The sequence below is a fragment of the Microcebus murinus genome, chromosome 16, assembly GCF_040939455.1.
Source record: "Microcebus murinus isolate Inina chromosome 16, M.murinus_Inina_mat1.0, whole genome shotgun sequence".
NCBI lineage: Eukaryota > Metazoa > Chordata > Mammalia > Primates > Cheirogaleidae > Microcebus > Microcebus murinus.
The window spans coordinates 26,622,451-26,639,576 of NC_134119.1; the positions used below are offsets into that span (position 1 = coordinate 26,622,451).

Consider the following 17,126-nt stretch of genomic DNA (forward strand, 5'->3'; position numbering starts at 1 on the left):
GCTGTGTTCTCTCTCCCAACCCCCTTGGCATCACCTGTATGCCCGTCTCTTGCTGGGCTCCCACAGGTAGAAGGCAAATACTAAAGGGAAGGGAAAGGCATGGGGGTGTGGAGACAGCCTAAACAATGATTTGGAGCTGGACAGGAGACTGGGTTGGCTGCTGGGGTCCACTTAGACCGGCAGGAAGTATCAGGGAGTTGATTCAGTGGGCAGCTGAGCCTAGCCAGTGGGCCTGGCAGGAGCTGGACTCTGGGCTCCCACAAATAAGTGACCATTACAGAGATGACAAATCCTCCCTCATAGAGGGATAGCATGGGAACAGCGAGGGGGCAGCTGGAGAAGGGCTGTGCGGGGCTGGGAGTGCCAATCAGGGCAGCGGATCCCCAAGAGGCTTGTAAAACCCGAGTGGACAAGTGCGGAGTGCTGAGAGGGAGAGCTGCCGGCTGGGAGATACGGGAGCCACACTTGCCAAGGGGCCAAGGAGGGTGAGGGCAGCCAGGGTCCAGCAGACCAGAGCCACTCGGTGACACCTGAGTAGTCTGGGTGAGAGGAAAGAGGAAATCAGGAGTATCTTGCAGGGGTGCCCTTAGGCACAGGTGGAAAGACTAGAAGATGGAGGATGGAGAGGAAGCACCTGTGTCAAAAAAAAAAAGAAAGAAAGAAAGAAAGAAAGAAAGAAATGCCTCTGGAACTATCCACAGAGACCGGGCTCTGCCTTCAACACTCGGCAGGTTCCCTAGCACCTGCTACAATGGGTGCAGACTGGCGAAGGGCACACACAGTCCTGCTCCCAGGGAGACAGGCCCCGGGCAGCACGGTAAGGAGAAGGAAGAAGGCTGCAGAGTTAGGGGCCGTGAGGGGCTGTGAGGGAAGGACAGCAGGAACCTACTTGAGATGGTGACCACAGAAGGCCTCTGAGACCTGAAGCTGAAGGATGAAATGGTAGGAGCTGGGGCATGAACACAGGGCTGGAGGAATAAAGAGAGGGAGCAGGAGGAATAAAGAGAGGCTGTGGGTTCTACAGCCCATCCCCCCTGCCCCCAGGCTAGGACAGGGGCTTTGGAATTTCTTTTTCTTTCTTTCTTTTTTTTTAATTGACAGAGTCTCGCTTTGTTGCACAGGCTAGAGTGAGTGCCCTGGCGTCAGCCTAGCTTACAGCAACCTCAAACTCCTGGGCTCAAGCGATTCTCCTGCCTCAGCCTCCCGAGTAGCTGGGACTACAGGCACAAGCCACCATGCCCGGCTAATTTTTTCTATATATATTAGTTGGCCAATTAATTTCTTTCTATTTTTAGTAGAGATGGGTTCTCACTCTTGCTCAGGCTGGTCTCGAACTCCACTCCAGAGCTCAAACAATCCGCCCACCTTGGCCTCCCAGAGTGCTAGGATTACAGGCGTGAGCCATGGAATTTCTAAGTGTGGGGGAAGCCAATAATCCATTCTCCACCTTCAATGTGGGGGGGAGAGGAGTCAGAAGGCCAGAGGATGACCAGGCAGGAGGTGCAAGTGGGCAGATCTGAGCTCTGTTTTGAAGGCAAAGGCAGCAAAACTCGCTCATGGGTTAGGTGTGGATGAGTCAGGGGGTCTCCCGGGTGTGGAGCCGTTGAGATTGTAGACGCAGGAGTTGTCTTTGTCGTGAATTTCATTCAAATTGTGTCCATTAGCCATAGGGGGAGGGAGGGCTAAAGAGGCCGTGGCACATGGAAGTCCAGAGCTCTGGGACAGAGATGAGAAATGTGCCAGTCAGCCTTGGCTGGTAGGGAGCCACGGAGGAAAGTTCTGGGCAGGCCAGCGCTGAGCACCGGGTCAGAGGCAAGGTGCGGGAAGAGAAGGCACCGGTACATGAAAAGCAGCCCTGGTGGTGCTGGGTGAGACAGCTGAGGCAGGGTGACCTGGGCAGTTTCAGTGCAGCGGTGGGGACAAAAAGACGGGCATGTGTGGGATGAAGCGATGCAGGGAGAGGGGCACAGGTAAGCCTGGGGGAGCTTGCTCCAAAGTGTAGCTGAGGAATTGGGCAGTGCCTGGAGGGGAAGGACGTTCAAGGGAGTGTTGGCGTTTTTTTTTTTTTTTTAGAGTTAGGGTCTCACTTTGCTCCGTCGCCCAGGCTGGGGAAGTGCAGTGGCGCCACTATAGCTCACTGCAGCCTTGAACTCCAGGGCTCAAGCGATCCTCCTGCCTCAGCCTCTCCAGGCACCGGCCATTATGCCTGGCTGTGTTTTGGTTTTTAAATGAGATAACTATGCAGGTACTTCTAGTCCCAGATTCTAAAATCTGCAGGCTAGATGAGTGGCATCAGGGGAAGCCCAGCTGACCTTGCTTTAGAAAGCCATTAAGTTCCCTGGGGAACCCAGCGGTCATGGTTCTTGTGTCAACAGCCCAGTGAAGTCTGAGCCCTCAAGGGAGGGAATGAGAGGGGATGTGTGCCCATGTCTGGGTCCCTCAACCTGCCTGCCTGTGCAAGGACCCAGTGGGGCACAGGCAGGGAGACGTGTTTGCCCTCAGCTTCTGATCACCGCGGCACACGACACAGGTTGGAGGTGGAAAGGAAACAGCCTCTGATAGAGGGTCAGTCCAGAGGCAGCAGGGGCAGAGACAGCCAGGGAGAAGAGGGCCACAGGTGACTGGGGAGACTTGGCTGTGGCTCCTCTGTCCTCAGTAAGCTGAGGGGTGAGGTTCTCAGACAGCAGCTGTGGCAAGCGGAGTGGGAGGCTGCCCCTCCAATCCAGGGTGCTTTCCTGGAACCCGTGGGCTGGAAGGACCCGGTGCTGGGAGCTGCTGGGAGGCAGATGCAGAAGGCCAGGCATTCCCAGATAGGAGAGGCTGCGGTGAACAGGGTGGCTTTTCAGGAGGAGTCCAGCCGCTGGCCAGCCTGTCTGGCCTTGTTCCGGGGCAATGTCAGCCTGTCTGTTTTTCAGCTCCCTCCAAGCGGCCATCCCCTACCCAGGACACAGGGAGCCTGTGCCTTGACTGGAGCTCTAGCTAGAGGGCGTCTAGACAAGGCCCAAAGTGGTGCCCATGGCGACCCACTGTCTCACCCCAGCCCTGAGTCTGTTGTCAGTCTACTGGGGCAGGTCATGGAACAGGTGTCTTCCCCAGTGCCTCCTGGATTCGTGGGAAGGCGGTGTGCTCAGGGCTGTCCCCTCAGACTGTCCATCCAAGAGGGGTACTCCATGGCTTTGCTCCTCATCTGCTCTTATCTTGCTGGGAGGGAGACTGGGTCAGCCTTGCTCACCCCGTCCATGTCCATGCTCCTCCTTCGCCAGGAGCCCCTGGGGGCTGCTCTAGGCTGAGGTGGGCTTGTCCGCTGGCTGCCCCGCCGCCGCCACCGGCTTTCCTCCTTCCTCCGTGGCGGGGAGCAGAACTGGAAGGAAGAACGGAAGCCAAGGACCACGTCCCAGCGGGGGTGAGGGGCAGGCGCCTGAGGCCATAGTGTGAAGGGGGTTGGGAGGTTAGCACTTTGCAGGGGTGTGTTCCTGGGCCATTCCGAGGCCCGAAGGCTATGGAATCGTTTCTTGGGAGGCCATGGAGGGTCAGGCCGGGGTTCATCGCACAGGCTGCATTTGCCAGACCCCATCGCAGCGCGCGCGCCCGCCCGCGCACCACCGCCCCCTACACGTGCACACACGCGCGCGCACACGCAGACACACGGCGCTCGCAGGAGACGAGGCGCCGGAAAAGGCGCGTCCCCAGGCTGGGCTCCCGCCTATTCAGGAAGGGAGACGGGGCGCCGGGGCCATTTTGGGAAGGAAAGAAGCCGAGAGCCACGACCTTCACCTAAGAGAAGGCCGACGGCGCGACGAAGCCAGGAGAGAAGCTTCGAGGCGCGTAGCGAGCAAACCCGACGTGGCCAAGGCCGGAGAGCGGCCGGCTCCGCGCGCCAGGGCGTAGCCCAGTGAATGCGCGCCCGCCCGTCTAGTTAGTCTGGGCGCGCTTCCTGGAGGAGGAGGAGGAGAAGGAGGGACTGGGTTTACCGGCGGAGCCACCAGGGTGAACGGAGGAGGCGGGGCAGCCAGCGGGCGTGGCTCTGCGGAAGGCCCCCGCCGAAGGGAGGAGGCAGGGGCCGGCCGCGCACTTAAAGCGGACGCCGGGGCAGCCCTCCGGGACTCGCCGCAGTCACACAAGCTCCGTGGGTCCGTGGGCCCATCGAGGCTCTTCCCAGAAGCTTCCCAGCCCCGCCCAGCCCATAACCCCGCGACGCTTGGTCCGGCGCACACCGGCCCGACGGAGCCGGGTGTACGCGGTCTAGTCAAGTAGCCGCGGGCGCCCGGGAGCAGCGCGCCCCGGCTTGAGCAGCCCTCCCGCGGGTGAGGACGCGGGTCGGGCGGATCGGACCCCGCCCTTGGCGGCACTGCCTCCTGCGCCGGGGCGGGGCGTGTGAGCGGCATTAGGACCCAGTCGCGGCGCGGAGGTGTGTCGCCGGCTCCCGCTGCTGGCCCGCCCGAGACGCCAAGTTTGGGGTCCCCGGGCGCGGGTGAGGAGCCGGGGGTGAGTGCGTGTGGAAGCCGTCCGGCGGCCAATCGCCCGGGCCATGGCCACGGCCACCAGGCGCTTGTTCCATCTGCAGCCGTGCGGTGGGTGCCTGAACCCGCGGGCGCGGCGGGGGCGCGGCGGGAAGGCCGCCCGGGTCTCCGCGGCCGAGGCGCGCAGGGCGGGGACGCGGAGTCGTCGGGGGCACCGGAGAGAACGCGGATGCCGCGGGCCTGCGCGGGCCGGGCGGGGGCCGAGACGGCTGTGTGGGGGCTTCCCGGCAGGGAGAAGGGGCCGGGTGCGAGTGCGGCCGCGGGAGCTCGGGTGCTCGGGGAGGCCGGGACGGCTCTGGGCGCTGCGCGCTTGAGTTAGTTAACGCTGTGCTGTCGCCGGCTTGAACTTCTTAACAGCTTTTGAACTAGTGATGCTGCCGGTGGAGGGGCGCGGGGCTCGGGAGTGGGCAGGGCGGCGCTGTGGGGTTCTGAGCCGGCCGCGCTGCCGCCTCGTAAGTCTCGTCTTACGCCCTGCCCGGGCACCTTCCCGCCCGCGCTGCGGCGAGCCCGCCTGCTCTTCGGGGTCCCGGCCAGGCGCCGGGTTTGTGCCACCATTTACCGCACATGGGGCCCGGAGTGTGCACCATCCCCACCCTTCCAAACCCTTGTGCCCCTGTCGGCCGTCCATCCTGCAGCCTTGGGCGCCAGCCTTACTGCCCCGCCCGCGCTCTGGATGCAGCCCCGGCTCCCACCCCACGCGTACTTCCACATCCTGCCCCCGACCCCCTGAGTCTCTCAGTCTGGAGGCTCTTTCCTCTCGTGCACGCGGCCCCTCCTGTCCCTTCCTTCCTCGCACGGTGAGGCACAAACAGCCCGGATCATCCCGGGCCCGGGCCCGGCTGGGCCCGGGGAGGGCGCGCAGCCGCCCCCACCCATGTGTGCCTCACGCTCCCCCACCCGCGCTTTGCCTCCCTTATGGACCAATGGCTCCGCCTCCAGGCGGCCAGGCCAGGGCCCAAGGGAGGAGGCCATTGCCGGGTCGCCCCCTGTGACCTGGGCACGCGGTCGGGTAGGGGGAACTGCGCAAGTAATGGCCCCCCGGGATGAGGCTGAGAGACATAGGAGCAACATGCAAAGAGGAGGGCGCCGGCCCAGCACCTGGGCGCAGGTGCTGGGCTTGGCAGAAGAGCCAGGTGGGGAGGCCTCCCCCCTCCCGCCCGGGCCTGGGTTACATTCAGTTAGAAAAGTGAAGATTTAAAGAACATGGTACTGTTCCCAACTTGGTGGGGAAAACATCCCAAGAATGTCTCTCCTCCTTGCCCCTTGCCCACCTGGGCTGCCTGGCAGATAGGCTTAATTTCTTACATTAAGTCTGGCTTCCCCTGCCTCCTCGTGGGGTCCCCTTCCTAGGAGTGTCCCCTGCCCCCTCTTTCTCCCCAGAATGGCCTGGGTGCGTCCCTGGGAAGGCTAAGAAGGAAGGGCAGGGTTGGTGTGGGGTAGGGTGCAGGTGAGCACTGGAGATTGCCCAGGGCTGGTCCATGAGGCTGGTGACAATTCTTTGGCTTCCCTTGCAGAAGACGTTTCCACCATGTCACAGAATGGATACTTTGAGGATTCAAGTGAGTATTGCTCAGTGAGGGTGCGTGTGTACAGAGAACTAGTTAGTTGGAAGCCTCTAGGGGACCTAGCCCACCCACCTGTGTCCCCATGGCTTTGGCCACCTGTCTGTGGTCTGCTGCTGGTGCTGGAATGTCTTAGGATCCCACTGCCTAAGTTGTGGTGAGGAGAGCAGGCAGCTGGAGGGTGGACACTGGCAGGCCCCTGGTGGCCCTGTGATCCTGGGAGTGCAGGTGCACCCTCTAGTGTCCTCCCCTGGTTTGCTCTCATGCCTGCTCTGTTGCCTGACTAGCCTCAGGCCAAGCACTGTGTATGCTCCTTAACCCTTAGTCTTTGCCCAGCCCTGGAGGCAGGGGCTATCATTGTCCCTTTAAGAAATGTAACCTCTCTGCCAGGCGCAGTGGCTCACACCTGTAATCCTAGCACTCTGGGGGGCCAAGGCTGGTAGATCACTCAAGGTCAGGAGTTTGAAACCAGCCTGAGCAAGAGTGAGACCCTGTCTCTACCAAAAATAGAAAGAAATTAATTGGCCAACTAAAAATATAAAGAAAAAATTAGCCAGGCATGGTGGCACATGCCTGTAGTTCCAGCTACTCTGGAGGCTGAGGCAGAAGGATTGCTTCTGGAGTTTGCCCAGGAGTTTGAGGTTGCTGTGAGCTAGGCTGCAGCCACGGCACTCTAGCCTGGGCAACAGAGTGAGACTCTGTCTCAAAAAAAAAAAAAAAAAAAAAAGAAATGTAATCTCTCTGTGCTTCAGTTGTCCCTGCTTGTACCAGTCTAGCTGTCCTCCCCATGTCTCCAGGCTCCGTGCTGCCTTGCCTGTGCCCGGCCCATGAGCTGCCCTGTCAGAGGGTTGTTGAGTGGGACAGTGCATAGACATGGTGGTGACGTGCTCCCACCCAGGGCCTGGGGACTCTGTGCCAGGCTGCTGGTGGGCTGGTTAGGTATGTAGCTGGGCTGTGGGATGGGGCATGGGCACATGGCATGGCAGGAGCCCTCTAGGGACCTCACCTCTAGCATCAGCTAGGGAGGTCCTTAACTAGGGGAGAGCTGCGGCTGAGAAAAGTAGAGGTCAGGGTGGGGGGACAGTGGATGCTGGTGAGGGGGCAGATCGGACGTGGGGGCACATTGGGGCTAGGGGAACCAGGTGGTTTAAACAAGGCAGCCCTGGAATGAGGAGGGAGCTTGTCATGAGCTCCGTGACAAAAGCAGTGAAGACATCTTTTGACCTAATGGTTCTTCCCTGGGCTCTGGAGATCACCAGTCCCTGGGGTCTTTGACATGGGAGGGGCCCAGGCTGAGCTCAGGACATTGGGGGTACAGACAGGGCCTGGAATGTACCAAGGAAACTGGCGGGCAGGAGTGGAAGTGACTCAGGGTGAGTCACTGCTGGCAGGTGGAGGCGTGCTGCTGACCCGTCGCTGGCCCTGCACAGGTGTTTATCAGACATTAGTGGGGTCAAGAGCCCCTTTCCTGGGAGCAGCTATAAGTGGGGAACCCACAGAACAATCAAGATGAGGGGTCATCTAGGCCCAGAGTGAGACAGGGCCCTAGGAGGACTTCCCAGAGCAAAAGGTTCCAAGTGAGCCTCGAACAAGGCCCTCCGGGGAGGGAAGCCCTCGGCTGGGAAGACACGAGCTGGCGATCAGGACACGGGTGGCACGGCTGGCTCAGACTGCGATCCTGCAGGCTGCAGGGAGCACGGCGGGGCTCAGGGAAGGGAGGGGCCTGTGTCTATAGCCGAAACTCCTACATGCAGGAGGCTGTGCTGTGGGGCGGCTGCAGGAGCTGAGGGGCAGACCAAGAATGGGGAGCAGGGGTGGGCACCATGCCCTGAGGTCCCACATCCCAGGGGTGCCATGACACAGCCTGGCCACCATGGGGGAGGGGCATGATGGGGCAGGGCGGGATGAGGCCTCCTCGGAAACCCGTCCCTGGCTGTTGCTCTGGCTCTTCTGCTCCCTGGGTCCTGTCTGATGTCTGGACTCTGATGAGCTCTGAGACCCTGTGCCAACAGGGCAGCAGGGGAGGGTGGCCGTCTAGGTACTGTAGTGGCTCTGCCTTCCCTTGAGTCCCCTAATTTGGGGGTGCTGGGAGGGCAGGGACAGGACAGGCCTGTCTGTATCATTACACCCCATGTTTGGCCCAAAGTTTCGGGGGTAGAAATAATTTTTTCAAGCTGAAGCAATGCAGGGCCCCAGTTCCCACTGCCAAAGAATGTTGGAGAAAGTCACCGGGTGGGGGTACTCTGCCTGGGGCTGGGGCGGGACTAGGTACTCTGCCTGCCTGGCCTGAGGCTCCTGCCTGGTCTTGGGGGGCCTCTCCCACTGTTCACTGGAGAGTGGGCCGAGGGGGACAGTCCAGGGACCCCCCACTCCTTGGGCTTGGAGCCCCTCCTTCTGGTGTGCAGCACTAATAGTCAGGCCCTCTTGGGGGTCTCTCTTGGTGGCTTTTTGGGTCTCTAGACTACTACAAGAGTGACACAGATGACACCTTCGAAGCCCGTGATGAAAGCCTGGGGGATGAGGTTTTTGACACCGTCAACTCCTCCATCGTGTCTGGCGAGAGCATCCGCTTTTTTGTCAATGTCAACCTGGAGATGCAGCCCTCCCAGGCTGGTATGGGGGCTGCAGCAGGGACAGGGTGGGGAGGGCAGGGGCCGGGCCTGTAGGGCCTCACTCTAGCAAGAGAGGCCTGAAGAGCTGGGGTGGCACCTGAGCCGTCCCCTTTCCTCCGCAGAGAGCGAGGCGGCACTGGGTGGCTGCGTGCTCCTACACACCTCCCGCAAGGTGAGCGGCCGGCCTGCAGCACGGTCCCGAGGCCCCTGGCTGGGCCAAGGTGGCTGCGTCCCTTAGATTCCTCGTGCTGTTTCCCTGTCCCCATGCCTCCAAGAGCACCCCAACAAGGATCTCAAAGTGGCCTGAGGCTGGGCTGCTGGTCCTGGTCCCAGTGGGCAGGGGCAGCTGGGAACCCCCACGGAGGGGTGGGCCAGGCAGTGACAGTGGTCTCAGTCATGGGCCTTTGTGGTTCTGTGCCTGGGGTCCCTCAGTACCTGAAGTTAAAGAACTTCAAGGAAGAGATCCGCGCGCACCGGGACCTAGATGGCTTCCTGGCGCAGGCCAGCATCGTCCTGAACGAGACGGCCACCTCGCTGGATAACGTGCTGCGAACCATGCTGCGCCACTTCGCTCAGGACCCCAACAACACCGAGCCCGACTGCAACCTGGACCTGCTCATGGCCATGCTCTTTACCGACGCCCCCATGCAGGGGAAAGGTACGGTGCCCCCTGCCTGGCGGGGAGGTCATGGGAGGTCAGGAGGTGGCCAGCTGACCTGCCCCCTCCTCCGCTCTGTCCTCAGTTCACCTGCTGTCAGATACCATCCAGGGAGTCACTGCCACGGTCACAGGGGTGCGATACCAGCAGTCGTGGCTCTGCATCATGTGAGTTGCCAGGCCACTTGTCACATTGGAGCAGGGCGTCCCCCGTCCCTGCAGAGGCTGCCCCCTACGAGTGCCGCTGCTCTGGCGCATGTCGGGAGGGGAGGGTTGGAGCGCTCCATCCCTTTTGGTCTCTGTCTGCCTTAACAGCAGTCACCAGGGGTCCCGGGCGGGCAGAGCCCCCACTTCCCAGGTGGCAAGTGTGGACTGTGTGCCCTCCCCTCCCTGCCAGCTGTACCGTGAAGGCCCTGCAGAAGCGGCACGTGTGCATCAGCCGCCTGGTTCGCCCGCAGAACTGGGGGGAAAATTCCTGTGAGGTTCGGTTCGTCATCCTGGTGCTGGCCCCACCCAAGATGGTGAGTAGAGATCTCAGGGTGGCACCCCTTTCTGGGGAAGAGGGTCCCAGGTCCCCTGTCTTCTGTGCGTCAGGGGAGGCCCTAGTCCTGGACTCTGGCCCTCCCCTTCCCCTCTGCCTGTTCTTGCTAGGTCCTCGCCATGTCCCGGTTTGCTCCCAGGTTGCCCAGGAGGCTGCATTTCCTTCGTGACTGAAAAGAAATGCTTTTTACAATTATTCTTATTCAAACACAGGGGCCTTTCTTTGGGCTGCCCCCCACCCTAACCCTTCTAGTTGGCTGACTTTATGATTTACTGGCCAAGGATCCATTATCCGTCCTGGACCATACAGCTGCTGGGCAGGGGTCCCCTGCTTTTGTGGGGGCTGCAGTTGATTCAATTTGGGGAGTCTTCTTTGAAGGATACTCCTGCATAGAAGATTGCTAGGGCCCCTCCCATGGCCTCGAAAGGGCCTTAATGCTTAAGCTGCTGTTAGCTTCTTTTTTTTTTTTTTTTTTTTTTTTGAGACAGAGTCTCACTTTGTTGTCCAGGCTAGAGTGAGTGCCGTGGCGTCAGCCTAGCTCACAGCAACCTCAAACTCCTGGGCTTGAGTGATCCTTCTGCCTCAGCCTCCCGAGTAGCTGGGACTACAGGCATGTGCCACCATGCCCGGCTAATTTTTTTTTATATATATATCAGTTGGCCAATTAATTTCTTTCTATTTATAGTAGAGACGGGGTCTCGCTCTTGCTCAGGCTGGTTTTGAACTCCTGACCTTGAGCAATCCGCCCGCCTCGGCCTCCCAAGAGCTAGGATTACAGGCGTGAGCCACAGCGCCCGGCCTGCTGTTAGCTTCTTGACAATTCTGCCTCTGCCTCTGGTGCAGGCCTCCCTCCTCTGGCTTCCCTGGGCAGAGGGGCTGCTGAGGGGAATGTCCCTCTCAGGGATCTCATAGACTTGCTGTGAAACTCCCCACATGTTCCCATGCTGGTGAGGGAGGAAGGGCAGCTCACAGGTCAGAAGGAGTGACCCCTAGCAGGGTGGCCAGAACAGCAGAAGCAGCGGTGTCCTAAAGCCGAGTTGCTAGACTGCTGCCTCAGGCAGGTCAGCTGGCCCGACACCGTGCACCTCCTGTTCTGAAGCATGGTACTCACAGAGCCCCAGGACCATAGCCAAGAGCAGGGGACCTAGGCTGGGAAGATGAGCAGGTTGCCTTGGGGACTGGACACTGAGTTCATGGTTCATGGTCAGTCCTGACCTTGGCCAGGCAAGAGGGAGAGGGCCTAATGGGCCTGGATCCCCCCTCTGAAGGTCAAATAAACCAGTGGCCAGTACAAACACCACTGGCGAAACATAGCTGGGTAAATGCCTTAGTCTATTGTGATTTCACTGTCCATGATTACACAGATTTTTGTTGCTTAGGACAAGATTAATATCTGAGGTTATGAGAAATCATGAGTACATAAGAAAAATATAGATTGACGGTGGTTCTGGTGATCCACTGACTTGTTGGAAATTGTGGTAGGGCACACTGATGCCTGAACTGGGAACGACACCTGCTGCCAGTTCGTGCGGAGAGCACTGCCACCTGCCTGGGAACACCTTGCCTGTGCTTGGCAGGGCAGGGCTTCCCCTGCTCCCCAGGGGGCTGTGGACGTGACTCTGACATCCTCCACCCCCAGAAAAGCACCAAGACCGCAATGGAGGTGGCACGCACATTTGCCACCATGTTCTCGGACATCGCCTTCCGCCAGAAGCTCCTGGAGACCCGCACGGAGGAAGAATTCAAGGAGGCCTTGGTGCATCAGAGACAGCTGCTCACCATGGCCAGCCAGTGTCCAGTGACGAGAATGAAAGAGCACAGCATGGTCTCCTTCCATGGCCACAGACACCCACAGGTACTGGGCAGGAGGGGACATGGGCCGGGCAGGAGGGGATATGGGCCAGACAGGGCCAACAGGCACTCTGTCCTTTCCCCCAGCCCCTGAAGTGCAAGGACTTTGTCCCTTTTGGGAAGGGCATCCGGGAGGACATCGCACGCAGGTTCCCTCTTTACCCACTGGACTTCACTGATGGTAGGTGCCCAGTGGCCCATGCAGAGCGTGGCTTCTCAGGCCACAGGCCCATGTGTGTACCCATCCTGCATCCCCAACACACCCTCTGTCCTGCCCCCATTCCTAGGCATTATCGGGAAAAACAAGGCCTTGGGCAAGCACATCACCACCACCCTGTTCCTCTACTTCGCCTGCCTCCTGCCCACCATTGCTTTTGGGTCTCTCAATGATGAGAACACAGATGGGGCCATCGGTGAGGGGCCGGCGGTGGGCGGGATGTGCCGGGCAGGGCCTGGGGCCGTGGTGCCCCCCTGACCCGCTCGCCCCGCAGATGTGCAGAAGACCATCGCTGGGCAGAGCATCGGAGGCCTCCTGTACGCGCTTTTCTCCGGGCAGCCGCTGGTGATCCTGCTGACAACCGCGCCCTTGGCCCTCTACATCCAGGGTGCGGTGGGGTCGAGGCGGGAGATGGTGCCTAAGGTCCCTGGTCCCGGCTGGGCCCTGACCCCACCCTGCCCCCTGCCTGCAGTGATTCGAGTCATCTGTGATGACTACGGCCTGGACTTCAACTCCTTCTACGCGTGGACCGGCCTGTGGAACAGTTTCTTCCTCGCACTTTATGCCTTCTTCAACCTCAGCCTGCTCATGAGTCTCTTCAAGAGGTGACTGGTCCTTCCCTGAGGGCCTCATGTCAGCCTCTGAGGCTCTACGACCCTAGGGCGGAGGCGTGCCTACCCCACCATATCGCTGCCCCCGAGGACTGGGGTGGGCTCACTGGGCAAGGCCTGGGGCCCAGGTCCTCTTAGTGGCAGGAGGAGATGGGGGCCATGCAGAGCCTCTGGGATGCCTCTGGCTGCCCCCCCACACCCCCTCTTACAAGGCCCATCACCTCCTGGCAGGTCCACGGAGGAGATCATCGCCCTCTTCATTTCCATCACGTTCGTGCTAGATGCTGTCAAGGGCATGGCTAAAAGTGAGTGCGCAGCAGCAGCACCTGCTGTAGGCTGAGCTAGGTTGGGATGGGGGCTCTGGGCTCTGGGCTGGCTGGGCTGACAGGAAGGGCATGCTGAGGGTGCTCCCCTGGCAGAGGTGCACCGGGAGTCGCGGCTGGCAGACAGCAGCAGCCCCACCTACTGGAGGATGATGGGGCTGCAGCAGGAAGCAGAGCCCAAATGGCTGAGGCCTGTGGGCCCTGTTCACAGTTTTCTGGAAGTACTACTATGGGCATCGTGTAGACGACTACCACACAAAGAGGGCTTCATCCCTGGCGAGCCTGGAGGGCCTCGGCACCAGCCTCAACGCCAGCCTCCACACCGCCCTCAACACCAGCCTCAATGCCAGCCCTACAGAGCTGGGCACGGCGGGCAGCCTAGGAGCTGTGCACTCGGGCCGGGCAACCGCTGTGCTCAGCCTCCTCATCATGCTGGGCACGCTCTGGCTGGGCTACACCCTCTACCAATTCAAGAAGAGGTGAGGGGGCTAGGGCTGAGGGGAGGGCCACACAGCCCACAGGCCACACTGACATCTGCCTGTCCGCAGCCCCTACCTGCACCCCCGCGTCCGAGAGGTCCTGTCCGACTGCGCCCTGCCCATCTCAGTGCTCGCCTTCTCCCTCATCAGCTCCTATGGCTTCCGGGAAATTGAGAGTGAGTTGCAACTGGGGGAGGGTGGCGTGGGGCTGCTTTCTGGGTGCTGCAGGTGTAGCAGGGGCCTGTCCTCTGCTGCAGTGAGCAAGTTCCGCTACAACCCCAGTGAGAGCCTGTTTGAGATGGCACAGATCCACTCGCTGTCCCTGCCGGCCATCAGCAGCACCATGGGCCTTGGTTTCCTGCTCTCTATGCTCTTCTTCATCGAGCAGAACCTGGTAGCCGCCTTGGTTAATGCCCCAGAGAACAGGTATGGGGGCTGGCAAGGGCGGGGGCCCAACCCTCTGGGGGCGAGGGGGCTCAGTGCCCATGTGCCCGCCTGTTGCAGGCTGGTGAAGGGCACTGCCTACCATTGGGACCTTCTGCTCCTGGCCATCATCAACACGGGGCTGTCCCTGTTTGGGCTGCCCTGGATCCATGCTGCCTACCCCCACTCCCCATTGCACGTGCGGGCGCTAGCTTTAGTGGAGGAGCGCGTGGAGAACGGGCACATTTATGAGACGTGAGTGTGAGGGGCCCCTTGAGACCCGGGAGGGATATGACCCTGTGCACGAGGTTCCAGAGGTGAGGCTTGGCCCTGGGACACCGCAGGATCGTGAACGTGAAGGAGACGCGGCTGACCTCGCTGGGCGCCAGCATCCTGGTGGGCCTTTCCCTGCTGCTGCTGCCCACCCCGCTGCAGTGGATCCCCAAGCCTGTGCTCTACGGCCTCTTTCTCTACATCGCGCTCACCTCCCTGGATGACAACCAGCTGTTCCAGCGTGTGGCCCTGCTGCTCAAGGAGCAGGTGAGCGCCTGGCCCTAGAAGGGAGGGCTGCAGTGGGGATTCATCCTTTGCCTGCCCACACCTGGTTCCTGCCGCCCACCCGCAGACTGCGTACCCCCCGACGCACTACATCCGGAGGGTGCCCCAGAGGAAGATCCACTACTTCACAGGCCTGCAGGTCCTGCAGCTGCTGCTGCTCTGCGCTTTCGGCATGAGCTCCCTGCCCTACATGAAGATGATCTTCCCCCTCATCATGATTGCCATGATCCCCATCCGGTATGGGGCGCAGCCTCAGGCCGGAGAGTGGGTGGGCTGGGGGCAGGCAGTGGGCAGGAGGGGCCCAGCGAGGCCCTCTGGGTGGGCTGGGGGGCACCAGTACCTTCTCTGTCCCTGTGTTCATCTTCCCATCCCTCCTTCCTCTCCTCCCCCAGCTACCTCCTGCTGCCCAGAATCATTGAAGCCAAATACTTGGACGTCATGGATGCTGAGCACGGGCCATGATGGCAGGTGTGGGCACACCCCATCCGCTGGCCCCCCCCCCCCCATGCTCCAGGCTGGCTCTGGGGCTGCCTGGGGAGGTGGGCTCTGGGTGGTTGCTGTGCTGTACCCTCGCCCAGCTGACTCAGGCCTAGCCGTCTGGGCCTTGTGGGGGTCCAGTGGTGTGTGCCCACCCCTCTCACTATTTTCCTTTAGCTTTGGGCCATGAACATTGCTCAGGGCAGCTACTGCCCAGGGTCAGACTAAGCAGGATGGATTTTCTTTTGATAAAAGAGTCAATGCCTGAAAGAGAAACCATTTCCTTGATTGTGTAAGGAACTCACTGTGTGCACATTAGAGAATAAAGCTCTTGTTTCTATGCTTCTCTGTGCCACCTCTGTCCCTGCTACCGCCACGCCAGCCCCACACTGGGGAGGGGAAAGCCTCCCTGGGGAAGTGGAGTGAAAAGGACGGGTATTTGTTTATTTATTTATTTATTTATTTATTTTTTCGTTTTCGTTTTTTTTTTTTTTTCTTTTTTCTTATGGATGGGTATTTGTTGAGGGCTGCCTGTGGGCTGTGACCTCCCACCCTGCACAGTGGACGTTGGTCCAGCGTGAAACGTGGAAGCTCCAGGAAGCCTTTGTGTGGCCATTTCCAGGACCTGTAGGGACAATGTTCTGGGAACAGCATGTGCAAGGGCCCAGAAGAGAGGGCCTGGGCCGCTGAGGTGCTGTGGCAGAGAGCAGTCTGGTGTGGAGGGACCAGCAGGGCTGACAGCAAGGGGCGCAGTGACTCAGGTGGAAGCTGCTTGAAAGGTGCCGAGGGGACTGGGTACAGGCTGGGGGTCGTCAGAGCAGCAGTTCTGAACTATCCCATCTGCTCCGTGGATCCTAGGTGTTACAGGTGCACCACCCTCACCAGGGCAGGGACAGTGTGCTGAGGTGGGTGGAAGGAAGTGGAACTGTAGATGGCAGGATGTGTGGGGGTCTGGGAAGCAGGGAATGCGGACCTGGGGCTGGGTGGGATGCCCTGTGCATACCTGCGAGCAGCAGCAGTGGTAGATAGCCCGGCACATCACCTTCCAGGACTCTGGCTTGACAATGCCCCATGGACTAAGGTAGCAGCCTGAGAGAAGAGATTGGCTACACCTAAGACTGGAAAGGACTCATATAAAATATGCAGAGTTCCTGCAAACCAGCAAGAAAAAGCAGCCCCAGTAGCAAAGAGGCAAAGGCGGGGATCAGAAGAGGGAGCCCCAAACAGGAATGAGTGAGTGGCAGGAGGTGCTCAAACCCTTGGTAACCAGAAACACGAGCCAGCCATGAGATGCCCCCTTACACTGGGTAGACTGGGCAGTGCTGGGCGGGGCCCAGGGAGCCCTGTGCCCGGCCGAGGGTGGGTGCGAGCACATTCACCCTGCTCTCACATACAGCAACAGTCAACACAGAAGACTTCTAGGGCCAAATAAGGGGACCTCGTTCCACCTGCCAACAATCAGTTCTGCAGCAATCGCCAGCTGGGCATCCTCCAATTGAAGTCTGCTACTGTCCACCTGGAAATAGCCTCAGATGCCATAGGTTGAGGGCTCAGGCCCACAAGGCTGCCCCCTCCTGCCCACCAGTTGTAAATCTTGGTCTCCAGAGCTCCTGACCAACCGGCTTCAAGTTAGGGTTCCTGCGACCCTCCCTTTGGGTTTGACTGACGGCTAGAGCAGCTCAAAAAACAGAGGGAAACAGGTTTATCAGTTTAGCATAACGGATATTACAAAGTACAGACAAAGATGTGTGGGGCAAGGTTGGGGAAGGGGCGCACCCTTCAGAAGCCGCCTTGTGTCCAGTTACCTGCTACCCAGCAGTGGTCTTCCCAGTGACCAGTCCCCATCCTAAAGCGTCAGTCAACCATTAGCACACACAAAGACATGACTTGGGAGATTCTAAGCATTTTAGGAGTTGTCTACCAGGAAACTGGGGTTAAAGACAAAATATATATTTCACAGTATCACAGTGGCTAAAGTGAAAAAACGGAACAGAAGGTGTTACGTGCATTGTAGAACTCCGGAGGAGCTTGGCGCAGCTGTGCAGCAGAGAGGGGTGCCCTGCCCCAACCCCCACACCCAGGTGGTATGTGATTCTTCTTTGGGGCCCCCTCACCAGGAGCCGGGGGTGCTCCCTGCACGTGGGGCTGCATCCAGAATCACCTGGCAAGGAGCAGGCAGGCCCCCAGCACTGCAGGTCTGAGGACCAGCCAGACTTTTTCCACCTACCCAGAAGGCTGCTCAAGAGGCCAGGCAAGGGCGTGGCGCCTCCTGGGAACTCAGGCAGCTGGGGCAAG

General features: G+C 60.0%; 1 protein-coding gene across 2 annotated transcripts; it reads left to right on the plus strand.

The window, feature by feature from the left end:
• The first annotated feature begins 4,099 nt into the window (after positions 1–4,099).
• Positions 4,100–15,174, plus strand: SLC4A11 (solute carrier family 4 member 11). 2 transcript variants are annotated; one of them, XM_076010981.1, is made up of 20 exons: positions 4,100–4,304; positions 6,035–6,079; positions 8,543–8,695; positions 8,817–8,866; positions 9,127–9,352; positions 9,438–9,519; positions 9,749–9,872; positions 11,532–11,747; positions 11,831–11,924; positions 12,031–12,156; positions 12,235–12,348; positions 12,433–12,565; positions 12,803–12,876; positions 13,106–13,373; positions 13,443–13,549; positions 13,631–13,799; positions 13,878–14,051; positions 14,141–14,336; positions 14,422–14,591; positions 14,747–15,174. In XM_076010981.1, the coding sequence occupies exons 2-20, from the start codon at positions 6,049–6,051 to the stop codon at positions 14,814–14,816; spliced, it is 2,577 nt and encodes an 858-aa protein (XP_075867096.1). In that variant the 5' UTR covers positions 4,100–4,304; positions 6,035–6,048; the 3' UTR covers positions 14,817–15,174. The 2 variants fall into 2 exon arrangements, with proteins under 2 accessions (XP_075867096.1, XP_012610280.2); XM_012754826.2 differs by lacking the exon at positions 4,100–4,304 and adding an exon at positions 4,372–4,571.
• Positions 15,175–17,126: the final 1,952 nt, after the last annotated feature.

Bases quoted from the DNA above. Each gene is read 5' to 3' on its own strand.
- SLC4A11 (XM_012754826.2), top strand. From the start codon at position 4,529: ATGGCCACGGCCACCAGGCGCTTGTTCCATCTGCAGCCGTGCG. The intron at 4,572-6,034 runs GTGGGTGCCTGA...CTTCCCTTGCAG, and splicing joins GTTCCATCTGCAGCCGTGCG to AAGACGTTTCCACCATGTCA. The intron at 14,337-14,421 runs GTGAGCGCCTGG...GCCCACCCGCAG, and splicing joins CCCTGCTGCTCAAGGAGCAG to ACTGCGTACCCCCCGACGCA.